At 39.4% G+C, this 12664-nt stretch overlaps 1 protein-coding gene across 8 annotated transcripts in view; it reads right to left on the bottom strand.

Moving 5' to 3' along the window:
* Positions 1–9856: 9856 nt before the first annotated feature.
* Positions 9857–12664, bottom strand: part of cep89 (centrosomal protein 89) — a 57850-nt gene continuing 55042 nt past the window's right edge. For 3 of the 8 annotated variants that reach the window (XR_004612188.1, XR_004612181.1, XR_004612190.1), the window contains one exon: positions 10685–10814. Coding sequence is in view for 1 of the 8 variants with exons in the window: in XM_034570892.1 (XP_034426783.1) it covers positions 10490–10814 (325 nt within the window). In the remaining 7 variants the exon portion in view is untranslated. Of the gene's footprint in view, positions 10815–11818; positions 11838–12664 lie in introns of those variants that run through there. The other 5 variants (XR_004612189.1, XR_004612183.1, XM_034570892.1 and 2 more) reach the window with 4 other exon arrangements.

Genomic DNA, 12664 nt, shown 5'->3' with positions numbered 1-12664 from the left:
CTCGTGGTGTATACTTCTATCAAGTAACAACAACAGTATGGAGCTGGGATGTTATGTAAAAGCTGTGATCATCACATTACAAAGTGTTGGTAACAGATTTCTCAGCAGGCAAACATAACGCAGCATGTGAGTCGCCTTCAACCCAAACACCAGCCCAGTATAACTGAACCATTGATATTTTATTTAGCCTTTGCCCGGAGGAAGGAGAGGAAAGCTCGTGACAGTGAGGCTACAGGTCCAAGTTTGTGAAGCAGCTGAGAAGATGTGCCTTGGAGCAGGCCATGCCGCACTACCCTCCTTCTGCTCCTCATGGTTCCGGCCTGGAGACCAGAAGAAGACAGCTTTATTTCAGAAAAGATTATATACTAAGAGTACTAAGAGCTTTTGTTATCAAGACGTATAATACAACTCAGATACAAGCAGCAAAACTGACAAGCAATATCTGATAGACGGGTAACCACAATGATAGATGTGATAGAACTGCCATCATCTTCATCAGAGAGTAGGGAAATCCCCCTTTCTCATGTTCCTCTTTCAGAGGTCAAAGGTCAAGGTCACTATAAAGCAGCAGGAGCAGGAGGGGAGACAGTGTCTTACTTACATAAACAGGTTTGATGTTTGTACCCACTCTATCTGTTTAAATCATTTACTCCCCTGCTACACAAGCATCCAAAGAGAAGTTTATGTACAGTAGAGGAAATTTGTGAATTTCAAGAAAGCCCAGGGGCTCATCACTAAAAAATGTCCAAACACAAACATGCTCAGATAAGTCTGCTGAGAGCCTGAAGCTGATAATAATCATAAGTTGAATCTATATAGCGCCTTTCGAGAGACCCAAGGAAGCTTTACATGTGTCACTAGGGACATAAATAAAAGAGAATAATCCTCAGAAAACTGGACAGAAATAAACAGATCACTAATGGCAGGGTGGAGCGTTAACTGATGGAGCGTTGTACAGTTCAAACACAGAAAGAGCTGCAGTCTCACATTAGATATGTTTCTTTTGATACTTTTCCAATTTTACTAACAAAATAAATCTAAAACTATGTAAAGATTCTCTCTCATCCAGGGCATAAAGAAAAGCATCTTCAGGCAGGAAGCTTGTTGTGATTAAACCTGACCCTCCACATAAGTGGGGGAAACAAAAGACATCCAGCGTGTTGAACTGGATTTAATGGGCAGGATCTATATAATGATGTGAAGACAATAGTTTCTATTGGTTGGTTTGACTTGGAGTGACGTCATGGATACAATATAAACTGTATATAAAAATTGCTGTAGACTCAGGGTATGAAGAGTGGTTGTGGCATCATGAGCTGAGGTTACTCCTTCTGATCAATGTGCTGATGATCCTTTTGAAAATTATTTCACGAAAAATTATTTTGAATTATCCATTCAAGTCCCCTTAAATTCCTCAAATACAGGAATTATTCTCTGGGAAAGACAGAAAATAAAACCCGCCCCCGGGTTCTTCCCAGAAACAAACCACATCCTTCCACCAAGTTTCATGGTATCTGTGCAGTCGTTTTTGCAAACAAATAAACCAAACAGAAAACAGAAAGGGGTGAAAGCCTAATCTCTTTGGTGGAGGTAGTTAGATATTAGGTCTCAGTGAGAGGGATTTTTGGAGCTTTACTGGTTTGATTCTGGTCTGGAGTGATTGTCGATATACAGCAGTTCACAAACCAACACACCAGTTATGTCCAGCTAATCAAGTTAAATATTTTGACTCACAACCAGATGACTGGTTCGCTTCACTTTTTGTTGCTCTCTCAGAACAGTTTTTATGATTGCATTAAAAGGACAGGAAAATAACTTGCTTGTCAAGTATTAGTTTTCACCAGCTTGATTATCTCTTCTCTTTAATGGAAACCTCTTCAGTGAAATCAGATTACAATATTATAATATATTATAATATTCCATTATACTCAATTATTATCTTTTTCCACCTTTAGTAGAAATCTCCACCACATCAGTAATGTCTCCCATTTGAAAAATTAAAATGGAGTGAATGAGAAAAAATGGAGTGAATGAGAAATAAAAAATGTAAATCACACTGGATTGTTCTTTAAGCTAAAATACCTACAAATCAATGTGTAATATAACATACATCTTTCAAGCATTTCACAAAGAGCCATCTGTAAGTTTTGTCCGGGGATGATGGATAATGACTGTGGAGAATAAATACTTTGTGTTTGAAACTAAACTCTTCAAACACACATATTTCAAGTTGACATTTCATCATTGGGCTCCCAGGTGTTAGAATTAAACTCTCTGGTGCCACCATGTGTCTGTGAGCCAGATGACAGTTAAATCAGCAGGAGAGACAGAGGAAGTTCAAAGTTCCACGTGCGTTACACATATGGGTTTAACCACTAATCATGTTAGTCTCACTCTTTATTGTTTAGCACAGGAACATCTATCTCAGATAATGTCTCAGGATTTTATAGTATTTAAGTTTTAGTTTCGCAGTTATTTTCATTTGATAAACCTTTATTCATGTGAAGCATTTTGATTACTTCCTCTGGTCCAGTGTGACACTCGTTCTTAACCAGGCAAGGCTAATTTAAATAAATGTTCCTAATTTCTGTTGGATAATCAGTGGTAAACCTTTATGAGTTCCTTGTGCTGTGTTTGAAGTTCTTGGGTGTTCCCTTCATGCAATCAATGCTACAATGTGTGTGAGAGTTAAAAATAAGCAATGAACCAACAACATCACCGGTTTCCATCAGTGACAACACACTTTGGTTTTCAAACAGCAGGGTCCATTAGAAACTAGTGGATGTACAGTGTGAGAGTTTATTAAAATGTTATAAAGCTCCCTCCATCAAAGCACTACTGCATGTCACATGTACAGTACACACACTGTGTACACACGCACTCATGCACTCAAACACTCACACACACACTGCTCTTCCTGGGCAGAGTTGTTTTTATGCAACAAGAGATCTGCCTGAGCATGAAGTGCTCATTAGATTATCTCATAACATGCTTTTTAGAGTGAGGCAGGCCTTTATATTTATTATGTGTAAAGATTATATCTAAATGTGTACATTATATATCTCCATGGTTTGTATTGTGTGAGGAATGTGAAAGGATAGAGAGTGGAGAGATAAAGAATGGACTGAGAGCAGACTGAGGATGAGGCCGCACCACTGAAACACAATAACCAAAGCTGAGAGGAATGTGATGCCTTAATAGGATTTCACAGCAGAAAACACTCTTCCTCATAAGACACTGGCTGGATTTGATGGCTGTGTGTGTGTGTGTGTGTGTGTGTGTGTGTGTGTGTGTGAGATGCACAACTGCAGTAGTAAACATTCTCTATGAGCTGATCCTCCAACAAATTAGCTGACTTTGCAAAACTAGAGCGCACCATACGTCCTTCAGTCTCCATTTCCTAATGATACAGAGTCAATCAGAAAATGCTGCATGTCTGTACATATGTTGGCTCAGTATTTACTTCATGATAAACCTGTCAGATAACGGAGATGACCTCAGCTCTTGTTTGACAACCTTTAATACAGAGATAAGAAGAACTTTCTGTGAGTTAAACATTTCTGAAAAGAGGCCGTTTACCTTGCGTTATCACAGTCTACAGTGTATCCGGGAAGTATTCACAGCGCTTCACTTTTTCCACATTTTGTTATCTTACAGCCTTATTCCAAAATGGATTCAATTCATTTTTTCCCCTCAATTCTACACACAATACACCCTAATGACAAAGTGAAAAAAGTTTGTTTAAAAGTTTTGCAAATTTATTAAAAATAAAGAACGAAAATATAACATGTACATAAGTATTCACAGCCTTTGCTCAATACTTTCTTGAAGCACCTTTGGCAGCAATTACAGCCTCAAGTCTTTTTGAGTATGATGCTACAAGCTTGGCACACCTATTTTTGGGCCGTTTCTCCCATTCTTCCTTGCAGGACCTCTCAAGCTCCATCAGGTTGGATGGGGAGCGTCGGTGCACAGCCATTTTCAGATCTCTCCAGAGATGTTCAATCGGGTTCAAGTCTGGGCTCTGGCTGGGCCACTCAAGGACATTCACAGAGTTGTCCCGAAGCCTGACTAGTCTCCCAGTTCCTGCCGCTGAAAAACATCCCCACAGCATGATGCTGCCACCACCATGCTTCACTGTAGGGATGGTACTGGCCAGGTGATGAGCGGTGCCCGGTTTCCTCCCGACATGACGCTTGGCATTCAGGCCAAAGACTTCAATCTTTGTTTCATCAGACCAGAGAATTTTGTTTCTCATGGTCTGAGAGCCCTTCAGGTGCCTTTTGGCAAACTCCAGGCGGGCTGTCATGAGCCTTTTACTGAGGAGTGGCTTCCGTCTGGCCACTCTACCATACAGGCCTGATTGGTGGAGTGCTGCAGAGATGGTTGTCCTTCTGGAAGGTTCTCCTCTCTTCACAGTGCAACTCTGGAGCTCTGTCAGAGTGACCATCGGGTTCTTGGTCACCTCCCTGACTAAGGCCCTTCTCCCCCGATCGCTCAGTTTGGCCGGGCGGCCAGCTCTAGGAAGAGTCCTGGTGGTTCCAAACTTCTTCCATTTACGGATGATGGAGGCCACTGTGCTCATTGGGACCTTCAATGCTGCAGACATTTTTCTGTACCCTTCCCCAGATCTGTGCCTCGATACAATCCTGTCTCGGAGGTCTACAGACAGTTCCTTGGACTTCATGGCTTGGTTTGTGCTGTCAACTGTGGGACCTTATATAGACGGTGTGTGCCTTTCCAAATCCTGTCCAATCCACTGAATTCACCACAGGTGGACTCCAATCAAGTTGTAGAAACATCTCAAGGATGATCAGTGGAAACAGGATGCACCTGAGCTAAATTTTGAGTGTCATGGCAAAGGCTGTGAATACTTATGTAGATGTGATTTTTTCGTTTTTTATTTTTAATAAATTAGCAAAAATTTCTAAAAAACTTTTTTCACGTTATCATTATGGGGTATTGTGTGTAGACTTTTGAGGAAAAAAATGAATTTAATCCATTTTGCAAAAAAGGCTGTAACATAACAAAATGGGGAAACGGTGAAGCGCTGTGAATACTTTCCGGATGTACTGTATGTGTCAGTGCTGCTGAGGAATAGCAGTAAAACTAAAACATCACAGATGGTATCGCCTTAAATAAAAATACCTGATTATTATTGGGGCAGCTGTGGCTGAGGGGAAGAGCGGTCGTCCTCCAGTTCGGCGGTTCGATCCCAGTCTTCCCCATCTGCATGCCGAAGTGGGATTGGGCAAGATACTGAACCCCAAATGGCCCCTCATAGAAAAAATGCTGCCCATAGCTGCACTGTATGAATGTGTGTGTGAATGGGTGGATGGCAAAACTGTATTGTAAAGCGCTTTGAGTGGACATCAAGACTACAACAGCTCTATAGAAATACAGACCATTTACCATTTTTGTTTATCTGCAGTTACGACAATGAATTGTGAGGGTTAGGTAGTTGTTACCAGGGCTTGATCCAAACGTCCCACAGCACAGCCGGATGTTTACCTGAACAGTTCCATGAGATATCCAGGCCAGCTGGGAAATGTTGGCAAATGGTCGGTCCACAGTGGGAAAGCTGTGAAGAAGGTGCATCTAAAATACTAAAATGAACAAATAACCTTTAGAGAAGCTTCATGCTACACAAGATTAGCCAACTCTAGTTGGCTAATAAGCAGCATTCATTTGCATAATATTTGCGTAAACTTATTGCAGACAATAAAATAGGGAAAAATTACGGCCAATAAAAAAGGTAAATGTTAGGTCAGAGATGGCAGAAGGTTCTGAAAGAATGAACCTGTTCCTACTAACACTGAGCAGGGCGCCCCTCAGAAACCAACACACATCTTATATGTTTGCCTTTAGTCCAGTCTAGATAACATAATTTATCCTGATCAGTGGCGAGGCACACCTCGGGCAGTGTGAAGGAGATGTTGCCACGGTTTCAGTTTTCTCATAATGGGACCTCTTGTCCACCCGTGTCCCTTCACACCACTCTCCATTATTTTCTGAACCAGCCACACTTTGAATCAAAAGCTTTTTTATGTGTTCTATTTTAGATTTGCAGATGAGATCCACACAGTGATAACTACAAGGACTGCTGGCACTTAAAGTTGCAGTGACAAACCCTGAACACACACACACACACACACACACACACACACACACACACACACACAAACAGAAAAATGCCTCCAAATGCTACAGATCAGACAGACCTGTCACAAAAACACAGGATGCAGGAGAAACAATGGGCGAGGAAAAGACGACAGGCAACACATGAAGTGCTCAAAATTAAGTGGACTGTTGTTTTTCCTCTGTCTTACTTAGACAGAGACTCCTCCATCGCATTCTTCTCCAATGAATGGTCTGACCTTATTTTGTCCTGTGGCGAGAGCAGCCAGCATAAAATATTTTACAAAGAATTATCGTTTGTAGCTTAAATAGGCAGATACAGACTTTTAACAGTATCTATAGAGACTGAATATCTCTTCATGTCACAACATGACATGGATCTATAGATACATGATATTACATCCTGTAACATATGTAAAAACATTGAATATTCATCCAACAACATGTTAAACCAAAGTATAACTATTTCAAACATATAACAACAAGATACGTATACCTGTACCTACAGCTGTGTAGTAGTAACCTGGGTATATGAAGCAATTATTCTATGACACAATTAAGCTAAACTTAATCAAACAATATTGTTGTTTGTACTGACCCTAAACCAATCAAATGAACTTAGTGACAATAAAACTTTAGCTGCCTGATCAAAATAGAGCAAATTGTAATGACTCCGGTACAAAATCTTAAAGAAAGTGAGAACAACAATAAATAATCAAAATCTATATAACTGAACTCAAATACACCGACAAAAAGACTTCATCTGAAAACCCAGCTACAGCTTCACTGGTCCGGTGGTTGAAGTTTTCCTGTGTAATTAAACCTCATACAGGTGATTCTGTGCTGAACAGTGATGCATTGACATGTGTGGAGCTGTCTGTGACCCTGACATGTGAAAGGTTGTTAGAAAATGCTGGAATAAAATGGCAACTATAAAAAGTAACACAGAATAATTAATCTGGTAGTTGGAGCAGCGAAAGCTGCCCTCTGCTGGTGGCTGGTGAGAAGAGCAGCCAGGTGATCTAGAGGTGTAACTGCATGACCGCAAGTAGGACATGACTGGGTTTGCAGAAAGAGGCTCATAAGAGGAAGACACTATATCTGCTATGGGAAAAATAAACAAATAAAGAAATAGGGGCTTTCCTGTAAAGATTCCACATAGCCATTTGATTTCTTCTAACATTAAAGGTCTGGTGTGTAGAATTTAGTGACATCTAGTGGTGAAGTGTCACGTTGCAGCTGAATAAACCTCACCTCACACCTTTCAAACATGAAAGAGATCCTGTGGTAGCTTCAGTTGTCATAAAAACTCAAAAGGTGTTTAGTTTGTTGAGTCTGGGCTACTGTAAAAAACATGGCAGCCTCCGTAGAGAGGAATCTTACAAACTGAACCTATAAATATTACACATGGCAAATATAAAGGAGGAACTTTCAACTCATTCTTCAGCTCACCCGTGCCCCTCTCCTGTCTTATCCACACTGACCTCTGTGGGACATGTGGCTGTGTGCGTCCCTAAGACAGCAGACACAGTTTGTCTGGAAATCTTCACCTTACCTCATGGATTAGTGCAAAAAGATGATGGACAGGTGATGATATAGGTGGAAATGTGTAGACGTGAGATTTAAGTCCAACAAACCATAGTTCTTTTACAGAGAATACTACAACAGTGATGGTCATTAATAAATTAAACAGTCTTAACTCAGATCCATTGTAGCCATGCACATGGACCATGAGACATTACACCCCCCAAACTGAAAAGGGGTCAAGAAATAAAGACACAAACAATCAGTCATCGTAAAAGAAAAGAAAGTTTTGACAAAGCTTGGACTGAATTTAGTTAAACTACTTAAAATTAGCTGAATAGTTAGCCTACTAGAAACAAACTGTGAAGGTAACTCACAGTTAGTTTCACAGCTTACTTCTAGGATAAGTTGTTTCTTTGAAGTGGTGTTGTTATTTGCGTATATTGATAAACTATTTGAAAATAAGCATTAGTTACTCTGATCCTCCAACATGTGTCAAACTCCAAGTCTTCTGGTTGAACAAGATATTTGTCGTGTTAAGAGCAACAGTCAATGCACTGGCTGCTTACGTTTTATAACAATCACAAACAGTGCAGTAGTATTTATGTGTACAGGAGCCAAACCTGTAATCACTTCAGTAAATAATACATTAAATAGACAGCATCTGTGAATTAATTCATTTAAGTAATAATGAGATGCAGTTTATCATCGTGAAGAATGAAGGCCCTACGTTTAAGAGAATAAGAGAGTTTACTTGTTTCTTGATGTGCCCTCTTCTTACAGTCGGGCCAGTTTGAGTTTATCAGACCTGCTTCTGTGTGTAGAGTGTTTAATTCTGATGTTTTCAATCTGCAGGTTTTTCTAAATGGTTAATTTACCGGTATCAGAGCTTCTCTCTCTGATGGTGCCTGACATCATTAATCCTACTTTTCTTTGTGTTTTTGGTTCATCAGATATATAAGGCAAAACAAGATGTCAAACACAAATGACTCAGAAAATGTTTAAAAGGGTATAAAGCACTTTATTATAAATGAATGTGTCTTCCACAGGTTAAAATGATGCGATTCACAAATAATAGATATTACACATTTTAAACCCTACAATCTACACAGTTTGATACACATACTGCTGAAAGTTCAAATATCTTTTAAAGATGATTTTTTTTATTTTCAATATCATTTAGTTTTAGGGACCGAAGAAGATGTTTAGATCTTAAAGTTTCTCACTGTGTAAAATTCGTTCAGTTTTCAGGAAAAGATGGAAAAGTCTTTAATTCATCTAATACATATGACCAAGAGTGTTCAGGACCCACCACATTTCTCACTAGTTTTTGGATTGTTTAAAAACCTGCCAATAAAACCACAGAATGTATGAGTGTTCCTGGCTCACGGTGAAAAAAACAGCATAAATACTTTGACACACTAAGAGTTGATTGTCTTCTCTCTGCTTCATAATTACACAGCCAACCATTCTACTGTAATCAAACAGAGGCCTTAATAACAGCTATAGCGTTTATCTGGAGGAGGGCAGACGCACAGTAGTCAGGATGATGTCACTTTTTTATTGCAGATTATGAAGGCACAAGTTTCTCGTTGACGACACAGAGGCTGAGAGGTTTGATGGTGTAACTTGACTGACTGTAATTTTTCAGCTGACTTTTTAGCTGTAAGTAAACTGCACGTTCTAACATTACATCAAGTATCAGTAGCAGCCATCATCCCATTACAGCTACCGCTCCTCTGAGCCGCTGTGCTGCCGTCACACTGGCCTGTGTTCGTCAGCAGGGATTTGTGGTACATCTCTATACAGTCAGTGCTCTGCTCTGCGGCTTCAGTCTAATCCTGCAGGTCGGTGGCTGCATCAATGAGGTGAAGTCACACACTGTTAGTCACACAAGAACTTTAGCTGTGTCTGAACTTATTGACACTCTCTTTACCTCTGCACAATATAAACCCACTGGTTTCAGTTTTACTTTATGTTGTAATGTAACTAAAAGTTATTGTAACAAAAACTGTCTAAATCAATAGTTTGTGTCAGTGACAAGAAAAAAATAATGAGGAAACCTTTTTTATATGTAGACAGCAAAGTACAACTATGCCTCAAGATATGATTGTCAAAAGAAATAGTAATATTAATAATAAAAATTAGAAATTTAAGAAAGGCATGTAGAAATGTATTTACATTTAAACTTTATTAACCTCAATACATTAATGTGAAATTCCTTTGAAAATACCATCAACAGTATCAGTTTTATTTCCAAGGATACAAATATTCATAAAGATATAGATCAGGATAGTACCGTATGTGTCCAGCAGATGGAAACATTGGCTGTGTTCATTTAGCTTCAGCCTGGTGCAGCTTATTGCTCTGACTTGTCGCCCATCTATTATTTTTGGCAGAAACTATAAATCCTGAGACTAATTCAAAAAGACAAAATGATACGCTGAATAAAAAACTAAAAACATATAAAAATCTTTGAACATCACACTGTCCCCAGACCAATGTCAGGTATATTTTGGCCAAACTATCAACCCTGAGCTGTAATATTGAATAATTTTCATTTTCCCATTTAATTCTTTCAATAATTGATAGGTTTTATTTTTCCTCTGTTCACAGTTTTCACTTGACGTGTTGAGTGAATTGTTTCCAGCAGAGAGATCAAAAGCCCAGTTGTGAATTTTCCGGACATGGTGCAACTTGACATTGGTTTTCACTTTGAAATAAACTCAAGCTGTCATGTTGAATGTTGTATTGTGTGTTAACATGTTGACTGAAGCTGGTCTACAGTCAAAACTCATATGAATGAACAGAGACACCTCCAACAGATTTAGCAATAGAAATCCAGCCCATGCTTGTGCTTTTCATCTATGGAGTCGTTTGGGTGGTCCGAGTCAGATTTGAATACGGACCTTCTCTGGAGCGCAGGGCTTCGGTCGGAGGAGAAGAGGGGGGATCCAAAACTGTGAGGCTGATGGCGGGTGGGAGAGGTGTTCTCAACTGCAGCCGGAGGAGGCCAGACAGGAGAGGCTCTGGTGGAAACAAGCAAACCGTGGATGTCCTCGGTGAGTCTCGAGTCCAAGAGAGTCTCCTTCATCTGCTGGTTTTCCCTGATTGCTGCCTCCCACACCACCTCCAGCTCCTCCTCTACTTCTCTGGAGGAGCAAAGAGACGAGAGGAGACAACACGTCAGTCAGTCAGTTGGGGTGACATACTGGGAGTAAAACGAATATATAATATCTGCACATATCCATGCTTGCACTAAATACTCAATGTACAGAACACACATATTGCATATATATCATATTTTATTTTATTTTATATATATTTTTTTATCTTTATATGCTTATATTTCACTCTTGCATGGAGCTATTGTAACAAACACAATTTCAATAAAGTATTTCTGATTCTGATCAAATTACTTTCTGAAAAAAACACAACTTAACAAAAAAAAAAGATACTAAAACTAGTAAAATATCTGAAGACTCTAAGACATCCAGGTCATGTCCATAGACTCTAAAGACATTTGACTTCTCATCCAAGAGGACACGTCTTCAAGATACACAAGTATGTGCAGTTGCCTATGTACACTTGTACAACTCCTGAAAATACTAGAATGGCACCGATAACTCCGCCAAGACCCAACAGTCCCTTTATGAAACCTCATCTAAATTCACCAGATCCAGATTATTGAATTATTCAACAAAATAAGTTTATTGATTGGATGTTTATAAAACACCCAATCGCACAATGTCAAGGAAAGGGAAAAATAATCCTGGATCCTCCCCGATTCAGATCCGCACCTAAATTTAATGGGTTTGTCCCTATCGCATATAAAGCATCCACCAACATCTTCACCCATCACTGCTTTACACCTGTCTTGGCATATCTCCTGTTTTCTACTGCACAATTACCATCAACATAAAAACTACAGCACAGAAAGTATTACTGTGGGGACACACCGACTCCCACAACTCACACAGCTTCATTTCAAACTTCTATCACCATCGCACAATCCTGTAAGTACCTCAGCTCTCCAAATTCCCACCACTCATCACCCTGGCTCATCCAAAAGCTCGGGACTGGTGGGAATACAACTGCACACATCATCTCCTTCCAAAATTATTTCTACAGTAGAGCCTGAAGCATTGTATGTTGTAACTGAAATGGAGAGAGGCCTGTAGATACAATGATCATTTGTGTTAGAGCAGAATCCTGGCTGCGGTGGCTTTGTCTACAAAACTGTGTTAGCATGAGAAGAATGGAGCAGAGACATGGTAACAATGCTCTGCCAAGAGATTCCAACATAGGCATATACTTTAGGACGATTTGTTTGTTTCTTGTACATTGTGTATTATATTATATTATAAAACTTATCCAAACAGATAATTTGTAAAATCTGAACTTTGAAGGAAAGGTTATAAATGTTTGTTTACAAACCAATATAATTTAGCAATTTTATTTGTCGTTTCAATTTTTGCTCTGTCAATGCAAAAAATCGTCTGATGTCAGTTGCAGTGTTTTCAAGGAAGCACCAACACAAAATATTTTAAGACCCATAAAAAGAATTGAACAGTTGTGATGGATTGACTCTCAGTATTAGAGTAAAAAGCCCAGTGCAGTTTAAACAAATACCAGGTATCTACTGAACATATTTAATCTAGACATGGTCCATTGCACCCCAGATTATATTGTGTTTGTGAGTGTGTGTGTGTGTTTATAAATGTGTCAGCAGCAACATTCAGCTGGTCACAACAGGAAACTGTAGATTAACATGTTTCTGAACAGATTAATAAAGCTCTATTCAACAATCTAATTAAAAAAGGAGGAATCTATGTCTGTTTGTCTTTCAGGTGTTGAGGACAACAGGAAGAGCAGTGTCAACCGTGAAGTTTCTTTTATGGATGAGCGGTTCTTGAGAAAGCCTCAAACACCACCTCTTTGCATATTAACAGAAGAACAACACTACAGGGGCAGTGCAGCAATCTGACAATATATATTTATT

This window comes from Hippoglossus hippoglossus, chromosome 3 (genome assembly GCF_009819705.1).
Source record: "Hippoglossus hippoglossus isolate fHipHip1 chromosome 3, fHipHip1.pri, whole genome shotgun sequence".
In the NCBI taxonomy this organism is placed as follows: domain Eukaryota; kingdom Metazoa; phylum Chordata; class Actinopteri; order Pleuronectiformes; family Pleuronectidae; genus Hippoglossus; species Hippoglossus hippoglossus.
This window is presented reverse-complemented; position numbering and strand designations above follow the sequence as displayed.